The sequence below is a fragment of the Musa acuminata genome, chromosome BXJ2-4 (assembly GCF_036884655.1).
Source record: "Musa acuminata AAA Group cultivar baxijiao chromosome BXJ2-4, Cavendish_Baxijiao_AAA, whole genome shotgun sequence".
NCBI classification, from domain to species: Eukaryota; Viridiplantae; Streptophyta; class Magnoliopsida; order Zingiberales; family Musaceae; genus Musa; species Musa acuminata.
Window position 1 is genome coordinate 43,280,509 of NC_088341.1, and position 15,650 is coordinate 43,296,158.

General features: G+C 37.9%; 3 protein-coding genes across 7 annotated transcripts; all 3 read left to right on the forward strand.

The window, feature by feature from the left end:
- The first annotated feature begins 153 nt into the window (after positions 1–153).
- On the forward strand, positions 154–5,500 carry LOC135611065 (uncharacterized). Of its 4 annotated transcripts, none has more exons than XM_065106351.1 (6): positions 1,129–2,257; positions 2,765–2,841; positions 3,277–3,739; positions 3,834–4,166; positions 4,255–4,352; positions 4,499–5,426. In XM_065106351.1, exons 3-6 carry the CDS (start codon positions 3,678–3,680, stop codon positions 4,573–4,575), a joined length of 570 nt encoding a protein of 189 aa, XP_064962423.1. In that variant the 5' UTR covers positions 1,129–2,257; positions 2,765–2,841; positions 3,277–3,677; the 3' UTR covers positions 4,576–5,426. The 4 variants fall into 4 exon arrangements, 2 of the variants coding, with proteins under 2 accessions (XP_064962423.1, XP_064962424.1); XM_065106352.1 differs by having other exon boundaries at positions 1,130–2,257; positions 4,261–4,352; XR_010486426.1 differs by having other exon boundaries at positions 1,117–1,860; positions 1,993–2,257; positions 3,277–5,426.
- A 1,639-nt stretch (positions 5,501–7,139) lies between these two features.
- Positions 7,140–11,760, forward strand: LOC135611066 (receptor-like protein EIX2). Of its 2 annotated transcripts, XM_065106354.1 has the most exons (3): positions 7,140–10,988; positions 11,078–11,419; positions 11,509–11,760. In XM_065106354.1, the coding sequence occupies exon 1, from the start codon at positions 7,262–7,264 to the stop codon at positions 10,244–10,246; it is 2,985 nt and encodes a 994-aa protein (XP_064962426.1). In that variant the 5' UTR covers positions 7,140–7,261; the 3' UTR covers positions 10,247–10,988; positions 11,078–11,419; positions 11,509–11,760. The 2 variants fall into 2 exon arrangements, with proteins under 2 accessions (XP_064962426.1, XP_064962425.1); XM_065106353.1 differs by having other exon boundaries at positions 11,078–11,760.
- Positions 11,761–11,910: 150 nt separating this feature from the next.
- Positions 11,911–15,075, forward strand: LOC135611067 (probable phospholipid hydroperoxide glutathione peroxidase). The gene is made up of 6 exons (XM_065106355.1): positions 11,911–12,069; positions 12,577–12,653; positions 12,831–12,892; positions 14,181–14,299; positions 14,508–14,675; positions 14,793–15,075. Exons 1-6 carry the CDS (start codon positions 12,022–12,024, stop codon positions 14,823–14,825), a joined length of 507 nt encoding a protein of 168 aa, XP_064962427.1. The 5' UTR covers positions 11,911–12,021; the 3' UTR covers positions 14,826–15,075.
- The last annotated feature ends 575 nt before the right edge of the window (positions 15,076–15,650 follow it).

The following is a 15,650-nucleotide window of genomic DNA, read 5'->3' on the forward strand; positions in this document are numbered from 1 at the left end:
AATAATAGTCTATATGAAGAATTGTCCCTGTCCTTGAAAGATTGTACAAAATTAGTCATTCTTGATGTTGGACATAATGATTTGAAAGGTGAAATTCCAACTTGGATTGGCGAAAGTTTAACTAGTATGAGGTTCCTCAATCTATGATCAAATATGTTGGTCGGAGATATTCCTCCAAATCTTTCAATATTGAGTTCTCTCCAATTTCTCGACCTTGCAGATAATGAGCTATCGGGAACTATTCCAAGGAGCTTTGGAAATTTTACTGCCATGAAAGTAATTGAAAATTTTTCAAGTTCGACGAAAGATCAAATTAGATATAAGGAGCATATGTTTATTACAACTAAAGGAAACACTCTCTCCTATGATGAGTCACTTTTGCTCATGAATATCTTGGACCTCTCAAACAATAACTTATTTGGAGGAATACCCGAAGAACTCACAGGTCTTTTTGGCTTATTCAGCTTAAATTTGTCTGGAAACCATTTCACAGGAGAAATCATTGAAAATATCAGTAAATTACAACAGTTGGAGTCCCTTGACTTGTCAAGGAACAACTTTTCTGGCACAATTCCTTCTGGCCTCGTTGCCCTGACTTATTTGGCTCACTTGAACCTGTCATACAACAACTTGTCAGGGGAAATTCCTCTTGGTAATCAACTTCTGACCTTCACTGATCCATCTATTTATATTGGCAATCCTGGTCTTTGTGGGTTTCTTCTGAATCAAAGTTGTAAAGATAGTGAGACAACACAAGGTCAAAGTAATCCAGATGATGGAGATGAGAATGAGATGATATGGTTCTACACGAGCATGGCACTAGGATTTGTTGTTGGTTTCTGGGCAGTCTGGGGTACCTTAATACTTAACAAGAATTGGAACCTTTACTACTTCCAATTTATAGACAACATGTTTGACAAAGTATATGTGTTTACCATACTGAAAGTTTCTAGAATCAGAAAACGTTATCGTTCCCGACAAGGATGATAAATTTGAACATCAATATCTGCTGTATGAGAGTTCATCTCATTAATATCATATCATCAGATTGAATAAATTTTCTACTTCTGAATACTTCTGGACTTGTATACAAGTAAGTCATGCACTCTCAATTTTAATTATTTCTGTCAAGATCTCAGTACCATATGAAGTGTTCTAATTTTGAGGATTGCAGAAAGCTTTCACCTTTTAATTAGTTTTTCCAAAATAGCTAACACTTTTTTAGTTGTCCAGTTTGGCAGAAATGAAAGGAGGTTAAAACTTTTACGAAGATATAGATAAAATTTATGGTTTTATTTTCTTTCCTTTTCTTTTGATGTCCAAATCAGAAGTTAAAAAGATCCCTTTTTTTTTTCTCAGTTTATAGTATCTGCTTTCATCCTCTATTTTCCCAAATTTATGGTATCTACTTTCATCAAATATGCATTTGCGTGTCTTGTTCTTCCTAACTATTACGCGGCAAGACTGACACAATTGCAATCACAAGCTCTGCTGTAAAAGATTTGGCCATCTTATTCGATTAATTTGACTCTTAATGAACTTATGCATAGGTGTTTTATATCATACATTACTCTTGTTTATGATCTACTCATGCAATGATCCTCTCGTTTGAGATTCTTGTCTTCATCAATCAAATACAAATTGGATGCATCATAAGCTCAAGTCCACCAGATGTGCAGCTGCATGATCTTCTTGCATCTCATGCTCAGATCTTTTCAGTTGATGAGTCTCCCATTAATGGGGGACATGCTGCTGCAGCTGATGGAATTGGGCCGAAGAGGCTTTCACATGCATGTCAATGTGACAAGGATGATATGTGCACGCAAGAATGATCCATTTATGGCCACCTTCAAAATTCATGTGAGATGTCATATGCTTTGTTGTTGTTGTTGCAATTGTTGAAAAGGTATGGCATAAGAAGACTATTAATATGGTTTTGAGTGTTAACAGTTGTCTTTTCTTTCATTTTGGTGTTGTTTTGGAAACGATCAGCGCCAATCAAAGGCCAAGTTCAAATGGGGCCCCTCTTTTTGCTGTTTGCATTACCCAATAAATAAAAACCCCAAGAGAAAAGCGTCAATCATACGCAGCACTCGATTACCAAAGCCGTGTGTCCTCTGCATATTCTGTCCCTTTTCTGCCGGTGCTGCTCGTTTTCTCTTCCGCGTCGCTTCTTCGCCTTTTGTAGATCTCCGGATTCGCGCCTGATATGTCTTCCTCCAAGCCCGCCGGATCCATCCATGACTTCACCGTCAAGGTTGGTGGCCCACGGGATTTATGTTTTCTATCGTCATCGTGTGCTCCGTTTCCTTGTCTTTTTAGTGTGCTGATGGTGGCTCCTTTCGAAGATCGATTTTTTAGACTGAGTCGGCTGTTCGATTTGGAGGATTGCTCGAAAGATGGGATTTTGACAAGGGATTGGTTGTTTTTATCGTTGGTTTTGTTTTAATTTGTCTTCCGGAGTCGGCAAGGAGGTTTATTTTTGAAGATCCACTGCCCTGTAGTTGTGGAATTCTTGTGATTAGGTCTTTCTTTGTGATTGTTCTTGGTTCTAGGGATGGATCGAGTTTACCGTGGTTGTCGATTCTTGGAACATCTTTAATCTTTTGTGATGATATGCAACTTGATGTAGTTTTTGATGGTCATTGGTTTCTTGTTCGGAACGAATTCTTGAAGGAGTGTGGGGGAAGAAAAGTTTTTCTCTGCGAGTGTGGGTGGTGATGATTGATGATGATGATCATCTGTTGTATGGCTTCCGATGCAGGATGCCAGGGGAAATGATGTGGATCTTAGCATTTACAAAGGGAAGGTCTTGCTGATTGTCAATGTTGCATCTCAATGGTACTGCAGCTCTATTAAGTTTGTTTCTGTTCTTCGAGTTACAGAGTAACATATGTTAGAAGGTTATGATTGTCTGAGATTGTTACAATTTCTCAACATTGTTCACTTTCTTAAAATTTAAAATATATTGATAATGTCTCTGTCATTGTTCTTATCTACTTGCTTGAGATTTCAACTCTGACCTCATGATATCGTGGTGCTGTTAACTTCTCAAAAGAAAAAGAAAAATAAAAATGAGTTCCAGTGTAAAGAAAATCCTCCTGTAGAAGATGATGCTAATGCAACTTGCATTTACATTTGAAAAGATGAGATGAATCTCCTGATACTGTTATATATAATTCCGAAGTGCCTACTACAGTTTGCAAAATCCACATGCTACATAGTGTACAATTCAGTGATTGACCATTTAATAATAACAGGAGCATGTAATTGCAGGAAACAAAAAACTGCTAAAGGGCATGAAGAATGTAGAGTTAAGGTGCAGCTTACCTTGATATATTCAGTGCTTGTGTGAATTGAGGGTAGTGATGAACCAAGGAAGTTTGTAGTTCTCCATCTATCCACACCTGCAGATTGTGCTGAAGAGTGTACCAGCCTTGATCACCCATCCCAAGGCATTGTAGCCTGAGCTCCGGGCAGTTACTGATGCTAAAAAATTGAAGTTTGCTTGGAAAACCATCATTTGGCAAGCACAAGAGGCCAGGACAGTCTGAGATCTCGAGACGTGCAAGTGAGGCCATGTTTATGAGGCTAACTGGTAAATACATGAGATGCCTGCAGTTTTCGATCGCCAAGTCCTCTAACTTTATTAGTTTTGGCAGTCCTTTGGGAAGAGTATGGAGCTCAGGGCAGTGCTTGATGGCCAAGTACAACAGGCCGGTCGGGAGCCAATCATCCGGTAATGATAACAATTGATTGCAGTGACTAATTTCCAATTGACGGATCAAAGCATGGGAACCTTGTATATTGAAAGGAAAGGTTCTCCATTGCAGTCCACTGAGAGTCAGGGAGGGAAGCAAGGAAACAACAGACCAGGAACTCCAAATCCAGTCATCAGTAGTCTTCACTTCTAGTGATTTGAGTGCTGGGAAGTCAGATAGGCCAGCAAAACTTTGGGATGCTTCTATAACCAACTTCGTCAAAGCAGGAAATTTGTGCTTTAATTGGTCAAGAGCAAAGCAGTCCTTGATAACAAGCTCACGAAGAGAAGGCAAAACACAGTCATCAGCACCACACCATTCTTCCAGTCCTGACATTGTTTCTAGATGTAGCTTCTCCAATGATGGAAACCTTTGCTTGTTACTGCCACAAAATGAGCAGTCAAGGTGCTGCACCCGATGCATTTCTTTTATGTATAGATATTTAAGCTTCGGTAATTGGCCAAGTGGTGGGAGGTTAAAACAATTATCACAGTTGCAGATCCATAAGGTCACTAGATTGGAGAAGGAAGGATCTCCTACCCAAGTTGGAAATGTTGTTCCTCCATACCCAACTATTCCAAGCTCTTTCAGGTTCGTATGAGGTCTGAGATTTTTTAGAACATATTCTTTCTCCTCATATCCAATACTTTGTGCAACTGCTTCAGTTATATTACTGTAGTTCCATGTCAACTCCAGCCTGTTGATGTGTTCCTTGCTCATGAGGTTTGCTTCAACAGCTTCTGCTGCCTTGAAAACAAGATCAAGTCTTGCAATGAGAAGTTCACCATGGAGATTGTTCAAGTCCCTCAACTGAGATAAACCACAGTGAAGCCTTGTGCTCACAATATATCTTGAAAGTGTTTGAAGATCAGTTAACAATCCAATATCTGGTGGCATAAATCTCAAATTGCCTCTTGTGTGCGTTCCTTCCGGCGCCAATGTCATTCTTGAATTACCATCAAGATGTTGGTCAAGATTCTGTAACTTGCGCAGATTCCTCGTATCCTTTGGAAGCTCTTCAAGAAAATAGCAATTCCTAAGTACCAAGGTTTGCAGGTTGTAGAGGTGAGACACAGATTCAGGCAGTCTAATGATATTTGTGTTCTGTAGTTGGAGACAGCGCAGATGCTTCAGATCCCCGATTGATTCGGGCAGCAGAGCCAATCCCAAATTGCTTAGATTTAGAGTGCGTAGGCTCTGAAGTCTATCGGCAAGATCATCAGGAACGGTCATCATGTAACTCGTAGAGCCGCCAACCAGGATTAGTGTATGCAAGCCTTTGCATTTATAAACTTCCTCAGATAAATTGTTTTCTCCCTTTAACCGAGGTGATATGTTTGAGATATTTTGATCAAATAGGTCATATTTCAGTGATAAATGGCGAATGCTGGCAGAGCCAAACCAGCCTTTGCCGGGCTCCACGACAGAACATTCCTCGGCTGCTATATGTCGGGCAAATTCATGAACAACATCATGCATGATGTACCTAGAGGTGTTTGTTGAATTCTGGACTTGAAGAGGAGATGGTAGCTGAGCAATCACACACTGTGAAGGTGTGGTTAGAACTGCTTTGCCATTAAGATGAAGTTTTGGAAGCTAACATGGTTGACTCAGTCTGCTCTGGAATCTTTATCATATAAGGGAGTGCTCAGAGTGTCGGAATGATGGGCTAACTAGTTTGTCAATTTTATTAAGCTCAAACTATTGATTAAAATACTTCAATTAAAATTTTAGCAGTACACCCATCAAATCTTTATAAGTCTATCTTAGTCTTGCTCACTTCTGACATGGGACTAATCGTGATGTTACAAGCTCCCTCACTTAAGGCTAAGATGATCATCGTTTTCTTCCTTTTCATGAGTAAAGTTAATTAGTTCTTGAAGATAAAAGAAACAAAAAAATTGAGATGGATAGAGTTTTAGAATTCATGGACATGAGCAAAAGAGGAATGGTGGCAACAGATTCTGATCACAACCTAAGATTCAGAGATGATTAAACCTTGCTGTCGCATTAGTAGATGAGCAACTTGCTTTTGTTTGCAATCGTCAGTCTTCCTTGATCTTTCAATTGGAAAGTATTAGGAAGCAACTTGGCTCTGTTAAAGTCTTCCTTCGTCTAGTTCTGCTCGGTTGCATTATCATGACAATTTCCAGGAGAGTTTCCCAGCTGCTGATTGCTGTCTTTTTGGTGGCCACAAATCTCGTCTCTCTTATTCGTATTTAGTATGGTTGTCCGATAGCTACTAATTTCTCCTATTTAGCAGTTCTCAGGAAATTCTCAGAACCTTCACATTCAAGAAGATGCTCCAGTCATTTAAAACTCTTGATAGGGTTCTTGAAGAGCTTTTATTAGATGAAAGCTGTTCCAACTTTGGGGCTCATCAAGATCAGGCATCATGGTTGACTGACGTGAGGATAGACAACAATATGAAATGAGGAACAAATACATGATATTGACAGATAACCAACTAGTTGAAGGTTTCTTGGTCTACGCTCTTATCCCATTTAATATTTATTGGAAGTAGAGATCCAACTGATCGATTGAAACATGTCTTTGATAGCTCCCTATGCACTCTTGTCACAACCCACAGATTTATCATGATTAACCTTAAGATAAGCTGCGTATTTTTATTATCTGTAATCTAGGATAATTGTATTGGTGTGAGATGATCCACTGTGACGGCATGATCATGTACATAATTTTCCTCACAATTGAATTTATGTCACTTAAATATTATATTTATGTCACGCACATTTGCATATGCCCAATTAACTCAGACTAATCATTATTATTAGTTTCATGAAGGATATATGTGTGTGTAAAGAGTAGTGATGTAAATTTGAATATATATATATATATATATATATATATATATATATATATATATATATATATATATATATATATATATATATATATATATATATATATATATTACGTAGATGTGTTTTTATATTTTGAACGAGTTCAAGAAACAATTCATCAACGAGAATATAATATAAATTATTCACAGATATCGTAATTTAGAAATGAATTGTACCAAATAATTAAATCTTAAATGTTGCGTAGGTGGTAAGTATGAAGACTATGTTTTGGGTATAAGAATTAGGAGGGCATGCAAAGAAATTTTGGATAATTTATGCAGAAATGTCTGTGTAACATTGATAGCGTGACAATTGTGAGCTTAATATATGACAGCAATTTTATATATGACAGCAATTTTGATTGTCAATTTGGACCACCATATCTCTCTTTCAGTAGTTAGAAGTGTGATATTATCATTCATTCTGGTCATCATGCTTCAGCAAGTAGGACCGAGTGTTGAACTGGTAGTAGAATGATCACATCATATATATGGACCATCTGCCATTGTGGTAGTGCTTCCTCGACCTGTTCTGTCAAATTTCTTGCCAGTTTCTATGCACTACCGGTGTGTCACTCCATATTATATACCAGTTGATACCTGCATTGTGATGCACCAGCAACCATAACCCCATTCCATGGCTACAGACAATGTCTACGTTCTCTTCTACTTATTGGCCTTCCTATGCATTCAACCCAACGTCTGCGACGGAGCTCTAACCTCGGGCTGCATCCCTGCCGAAAGAAGTGCTCTACTTGAGTTCAAACGAGGCCTGAAAGATCCTACCAACAGGCTGTCCTCTTGGGTGGGTGAAGACTGCTGCAAATGGGAGGGTGTGACGTGCAGCAATCATACTGGGCATGTCGTCAAGCTGGACCTCCAGAATCCGCATCCTTTCTCTGATTTTGGTGACGAACCATACAACAACTGGACCTTAGGAGGTGAGTTGAGGCCTTCTTTACTTGGTCTGAAACACCTGAAGTACCTGGACCTAAGCATGAACGATTTTGGAGGCATTAATATTCCAGAATTCATGGGGTCATTCCATCAACTCCAATATCTTAACCTCTCCAGAGCTGGATTGGGTGGACTCCTGCCTCACCAGCTGGGAAATCTCTCCAATCTGCAGTATCTAGACTTATACAATGACTTGGATCCCAATTTTGTGGTTCCGGTCCGTGAATTTAGCATTGGTGATGCACTCTGGATTTCTCACCTTTCTTCTCTAAAGCATCTCAACCTGAAGAGTGTTAACTTTCAAAATGGTACTCACTGGCTGGAAGCTCTGAACATGCTTCCTTCTATTCTGGAGATATACTTACCTCTCTGTGAAATTGGAAGTGTTCCCTTTTCTCTTCCACATGTGAACTTTACATCACTGTCTGTTCTTGATTTGTCGGATAATCTCATTGACTCTACGATACCCTCTTGGTTATCCAACATAAGTGGCCTTGAGCACCTTGATCTCAGTGAGAACGACCTTCAGGGTAATATTCCACCGACCTTTGGTAACTTGGCTTCCCTCAAGGAACTTAATTTAGCTTTCAATCCTCTTCAAGGAGGAATACCCACTTCCTTCAAAAATCTGTGCAAGTTGCAGAATTTAATATTGCCAGGCATCAATATCAGCCAAGATTTGTTAGGACTCGATGAAAGTTTTTCTGGTTGCGTCAAGATGAGCTTAGAGAGTCTGGACTTATCCAGCACGAATATTAGTGGGCAGTTGCCTGAATGGTTATTCCAACTCAGGAAGCTTAAAGTACTCAATTTGGGGTGGAATCTGATTTCTGGTCCTATTCCTTTGTCACTTGGACAACTAGCATCACTCCAAGAGCTCTTTCTTGGTCAAAATCAATTGAACGAAACAATACCAGAAAGCGTGGGGTGGCTGTCTCAACTAGTTTCTTTGGACCTTGAGTACAACAATTTGGAGGGTGTAATCTCTGAGGCGCATTTTGGAAACCTCACGGAATTGAAAGACTTAACTTTGTCGTCCAACTCCTTGGCTCTGAAGGTCAAGAGCAATTGGATTCCTCCCTTCCAGCTAGAATCCCTTCGGATGGACTCTTGCAAACAGGGTCCTGAGTTCCCTGCATGGCTCCAGTCGCAAATAAATATTTTCGAAATTGATATGTCTAATGCTGGTATTATTGATGCTATGCCAAACTGGTTTTGGAGCTTAATTTCCACAGCAGAGTACGTGAGTGTCTCCGGCAATCAGATCAGTGGCCACGTACCCAATTTATTGGATTTAAACAACCTTTACCTGTTGGATTTAAGTTCAAACCACTTCGAGGGTCCTCTTCCATATTTTCCTCTTGGAATGTATTTTTTAGATTTGTCAAATAATTCATTCTCGGGAACAATTTCACTTGACATCATCATGAATATGTCTTACCTCACATATTTATCGCTTTCAAAAAATAATTTAAGTGGTCAAATTCCCTTCTTTGTATGCCAACTGCAGGCCCTACAGATTCTTGATCTTTCAAAAAATATGTTATCAGGAGTGCTCCCCAATTGTTGGAATAATTCTTCAAGTATTATAGTTATGGATTTTTCAAGCAACAACATATCTGGAGTTATTCCTGAGTCAATATGTTCCATAGCATCACTTCAGTCGTTGGACTTGAACAATAATAGTCTATATGAAGAGTTGCCCCTGTCCTTGAAAGATTGTACGAAATTAGTCATTCTTGATGCTGGACATAATGATTTGAAAGGTGAAATTCCAACTTGGATTGGCGAAAGTTTAACTAGTCTGAGGTTCCTCAATCTACGATCAAATATGTTGGTCGGAGATATTCCTCCAAATCTTTCAAGATTGAGTTCTCTCCAATTTCTCGACCTTGCAGATAATGAGCTATCGGGAATTATTCCAAGGAGCTTTGGAAATTTTACTGCCATGAAAGTTATTGGAAAGTTTTTAAGTTGGACCGAAGGTCAAATTGGATATAAGGAGCATATGTTTATTACAACTAAAGGAAACACTTACTCCTACGATGAGTCAGTTTCGTTTATGAATATTTTGGACCTCTCGGATAATAACTTATTTGGAGAAGTACTCGAAGAACTCGTAAGTCTTTCTGGCTTATTCAGTTTAAATTTATCTGGAAATCATTTCACTGGAGAAATCATCGAAAATATAAGTAAATTACAACAGTTGGAGTCCCTTGACTTGTCAAGGAACAACTTTTCCGGCACAATTCCTTCTGGCCTCGCTGCCCTGACTTATTTGGCTCACTTGAACCTCTCATACAACAACTTGTCAGGGGAAATTCCTCTTGGTAATCAACTTCTGACCTTCACTGATCCATCTATCTATATTGGCAATCCTGGTCTTTGTGGGTTTCCTCTGAATCAAAGTTGCAAAGACAGTGAGACAACACAAGGTCAAAATAATGCAGATGATAGAGATGAGAATGAGATGATATGGTTGTACACGAGCATGGCACCAGGATTTGTTGTTGGTTTCTGGGCAGTCTGGGGTACCTTAATACTTAACAAGAATTGGAACCTTTACTACTTTCGTTTTATAGACAACATGCTTGACAAAGTATATGTGTTTACCTTACTGAAAGTTTCTAGGATCAGAAAACGTTGTTGTTCCCAGCAAGGATGATAAATTTGAACATCAATATCTGCTGTATGAGAGTTCATCTCATTAATATCATATCATCAGCTTGAATAAATTTTCTTCTTATGAATACTTTTGGACTTGTATACAAGTAAGTCATGCACTCTCAATTTTGATCATTTCTGTCAAGATCTCAGTACCATACGAAGTGTTCTAATTCTGGGGATTGCCAGAAAGCTTGCACCTTCTAATTAGTTTTTCCAAAATAGACACCCTTTTTTTTAGTTGTTCAGTTTGGCAGAAATGAAAGGAGGTTAAAACTTTTAGGAAGATATAGATAGAATTTATGGTTTTATTTTCTTTCCTTTTCTTTTGATGTCCAAATCAGAAGTTAAAAAGATCCTCTCTTTTTTTTTCTCAGTATCCTCTATTTTCCCAAGTTTATGGTATCTACTTTCATCCTCTATTTTCCCAAGTTTATGGTATCTACTTTCATCAAATGCATTTGCATGTCTTCTTCTTCCCAAGCATTACACGTCAAAACTGACACAATTGCAATCACAATTTCGGCTGCAAATGATTTGGCCACCTTATTCCATTAATTTAACACTTGTTGAACTTATGCTCAGGTGTTTTTACCATACGCTACTCTTGTTTATGTAAATCCAGTGTCAGTATATCTAGAATCAGATTTCATTTTACATTACTAATTTTTTCTAGAGATCAAGGTTTAAATTATCATTAACCCTCCCTAGAGTCCACATTGGTGAGAGCCTCTCAAGCAAAGGTACGTCTTCTTCTAAATCTCTTCAAAGATTAAATTTTTCTCACATAAAAGAGCTTTCATATATTAATGCAGTCTGAATTTTGATATAGAATAACTTGGCATCACGGTCAAGATACTCGAATTCTGCCGTACAAAGACAGCCTGAGTTAGAGCAGGAGTAGCTTGGATCTGAATTGCATGTACACTGGAATTGCTTGTGATGGTTTCGTATGTGCTCTCTAACCTTCAAAGTTATGGTGCTCTCAAAGAGCAAATAAGGTTCATACACAAGAGACTTGTTGTATTTGAGATGTTACTTGTGCTTCATGCTTTGAGTCTTACTGTAAGTCTGTATCCTCCAAACTGTACACTGCTAGAACTATCCGACTGAAGAAGCTATGGGATGCATCTGCAGTTGCAACAGATGGAGCTGTTTAATATGATCTACTCATGTAATGATCCTCTTGTGTTTTAGATGCTTGTCTTCATCAATCAAATACAAATTGGTTGTATCATAAGCTCAACTCCACCAAATGTGCAGCTGCATGATCTTCTTGGATCTCATGTTCAGATCTTTTCAGTTGATGAGTCTCCCATTAATGGGGGACATGCTGCTGCAGCTAATGGAATTGGGCCGAAGAGGCTTTCACATGCATGTCAATGTGACAAGGATGATATGTGCACGCAAGAATGATCCATTTATGGCCACCTTCAAAATTCATGTGAGATGTCATATGCTTTGTTGTTGTTGTTGCTATTGTTGAAAAGGTATGGCATAAGAAGACTATTAATATGGTTTTGAGTGTCAACAGTTAGTCTTTTCTTTCATTTTGGTGTTGTTTTGTGAACGATCAGCGCCAATCAAAGGCCAAGTTCAAATGGGGCCCCTCTTATTGCTGTTTGCATTACCCAATAAATAAAAACCCCAAGAGAAAAGCGTCAATCATACGCAGCACTCAATTACCAATATTCTGTCCCTTTTCTGCCGCTGCTGCTCGTTTTCTCTTCTTCGTCGCTTCTTCGCCTTTTCTAGATCTCCGGATTCGCGCCTGATATGTCTTCCTCCAAGCCCGCCGGATCCATCCATGACTTCACCGTCAAGGTTGGTGGCCCTCGGGGTTTATGTTTTCTATCGTCATCGTGTGCTCCGTTTCCTTGTCTTTTTAGTGTGCTGATGGTGGCTCCTTTCGAAGATCGATTTTTTAGACTGAGTCGGCTGTTCGATTTGGAGGATTGCTCGAAAGATGGGATTTTGACAAGGGATTGGTTGTTTTTATCGTTGGTTTTGTTTTAATCTGTCATCCGGAGTCGGCACGGAGGTTTACTTTTTAAGATCCACTGCCCTGTAGTTGTGGATTTCTTGTGATTAGGTCTTCTTTGTGATTGTTCTTGGTTTTAGGGATGGATTGAGTTTACCGTGGTGGTCGATTATTTGGAACATATTTAATCTTTTCTGATTATATGCAACTTGAAGTAGTTTTTGATGGTCATTGGTTTCTTGTTCGGAACGAATTCTTGAAGGAGTGTGGGGGAAGAAAACTTTTTCTCTGCGAGTGTGGGTGGTGATGATTGATGATGATCATCATGTGTTGTATGGTTTCCGATGCAGGATGCCAGGGGAAATGATGTGGATCTTAGCATTTACAAAGGGAAGGTCTTGCTGATTGTCAATGTTGCATCTCAATGGTACTGCAGCTCTATTAAGTTTGCTTCTGTTCTGCGAGTTACAGATTAACATATGTTAGAAGGTTATGATTGTCTGAGATTGTTACGATTTCTCAACATTGTTCACTTTCTTAAAATTTAAAATATATTCATTATGTATCTGTCCTTGTTCTTATCTAAATCTCTTACCTGTGTTAGTGGGCTGACTAACTCAAACTACAAGGAACTGGCTCAGCTATATGAGAAGTACAAGGACAAAGGTATGCAATTCTGACCTTAATTGGCTTATTTTGGTTTTTGTAATCAGGACAACCGCCTGTTCTTACCAATTAATACCTTATAATCAGATCTTGTTAAAGAAATATTTCTCAACAAACTTTCCAAGAGTACTTAACACTATTCAATAGATGAAAATTGGAGGAATTTATAATCGCGATCCATGTTGTGTCATCAATTTGAATCCGTTCCTTTTGAATTGGCACTTTCTCCATCGCAATAACTGGGAAGAGACTTCTTCAATAACTAGCCTTAGTACTTTTTTCTTTTTTGGCATCTGTTCATACATGAACCAATCATAAAAAGAATATGATTCTTTATGTTGATTCCCTAGTTATAAGATAAGCTGAGACCTATTTGGCCAATATTTTCATGATACTTCTTTATTACTAGAGGCTTCAGGAGTCTTATATGTTGTATTTCAATTTTTTTTAAGAGCAGGATTTGCCTCAATTATTATGCAACTTGGACTATGGTGTCAATTGAAAGACCATGGCAAACTAATTAATAGTGCACAAATTATGGCTCAGTTGCTGTAGATTTTTTTCTATGAAAAGGGAGCAAATGGGACAGCAGTGAGAGCAAGAAAGAAGGATTTAATTGACATTTTTTAGTGAACAAGTTAATCGTTGATTGGTGGTGAAAAGACAGTTTCGTGGTGAAGTAATAATATTTTCAAGGATATGTTTATCTTTGGATATCATATTTTAGTTTATGTAATTGTTGCAGAATATTTATTTGCACCATTATTCACTTTGCTTGAAGGGATTGGTATTATCACACAGCATCTTAGCATTAAGAGAACATTTTAAGGGTGGCATTGGCCACCAAATGGAAATCAAAATGATCTTTGTTTATTAATGTAATCATGTGCTTTTGTTGTTCTTTAGAAACTTTAATACTCCTGATTTCATTTGAGACTTTGTAAACCTGGGATTAGCACGAGTCTCTACAATACACCAATGGCTTTTTGTGTTACTAGGTTAACTTCATCTCTACAAGTTAACTTCATCTTCTAAAACAGGCCTTTGCTTATTATTAAGATGATTTAGTTAAATTCTGCAATTCAAAATTACAGCTTTTGACACCCATAATTGTCCACAAGAAGCATATGAAATAAAATTGAGGGGCACAAGTCTCTTTGTCTGTTCTTTTGAACACTAAGATTTTCATGATGAAGTAATTATATCTAGAAAGAAGAGCCAAATTTATGAAGTCATGAAATTTTGTTGTTCTCATATTTCCTCTACCTTGATCATTTACATGGCACAGATTTTGAGATTCTGGCTTTTCCATGCAACCAATTTGCTGGGCAAGAACCAGGAAGCAATGAGGAGATTGTTGAGTTTGCTTGCACTCGTTTCAAAGCTGAATATCCGATATTTGACAAGGTAAATTATTGCTTTTTTATCCATTTTCTTAATCTCTCGGTTCATCCCTTCAAAAATCTTCTGTAGGTGAATTTCACAGCTAGACCATTCTTGAGCTGTGTTTACCCCCATATAAAGTTATTTATTTATTTATTTGTCATATCAGTATGTTTGAGAGAAACCAACTGGGTCACTTGACTCTCTAGTTGCAATTTATTTTCTTCTGTAGGTCGATGTGAATGGTCAAAATGCCACACCCATATATAAGTTCTTGAAGTCGAGCAAAGGTGGCATTTTTGGGGATGGCATCAAGTGGAACTTCACCAAGTTCTTGGTGGACAAGGATGGCCGCGTGGTAGATCGCTATGCCCCAACCACATCCCCTCTGAGCATCGAGGTAAACCCAAAGCTACCTCGCCTCATCCCTCATGCCCTTTGTCAAACCATGTTCGATATACTCGACGGTGCCAACAATATACCATCATCTAACGATTTATCTTAAATAACTTTGCAGAAGGATATCAAGAAGCTTTTGGGGCTTTCATAAATTGCACATGCTCGCAGCCTCTGAACCTTCGCTCTTGCTTGCACACATTTGTAGTACATATGACTATGAATAAAGTGTTGTAAGCTGGATTATGAGAGACATTAATTAGTAACTGCATGACTATATACAAACACCGTGTTCATTTGTGTACTTGATAGCTCCTCTTGGTATGTTGGTGTAGAGGTTTATGATAAACATGTGATAGCTCTCTTATAATTCTTCTGTGGTTTATCATATGGCTCTTGATTGATCTGCTGAGCATCCTGTAATTTCACCGGAGTTTGAAGCTTGTGATATTTGGAGCAGTATATTTAGATTTATCACAATGATCTACTGAGTTCCATCTGTGAGTTATTTTTTCACTTGAATAGATCTCTCAATTACAGATAAAATAGATATCAATTTGTTACTTTCTTAATAAAAACTGTTGTTAATGTGAAATTGTTTTTATTTAATTAGTTGAGGAAACTAATCATAATATTATTTATATCTAATAATAATTGAATTAGCAATCAACTACTATTTTATATAATTACAATCTGGTCTAATGGGATAAATATTAGTAATGAATTAAGGCTATAGACTAATTCAATTGGGTCTTTGAATTAAACCTAAAATTTTTCTCATTTAAGAGTTGACATTCTTGTTAAAAAGCTCAACATAAATTAAGATCAAACCCTAATATGTTTGATGCTCAGTTTGTATGATATAATCTGTCATGATTATGTTTAATATAACTAACTCATTGATCCATAATACATAAGCTCAAGTTAATGATAATATATCCACATCTGACGTAAATCCAAACTTGAAGAGTGTCACATT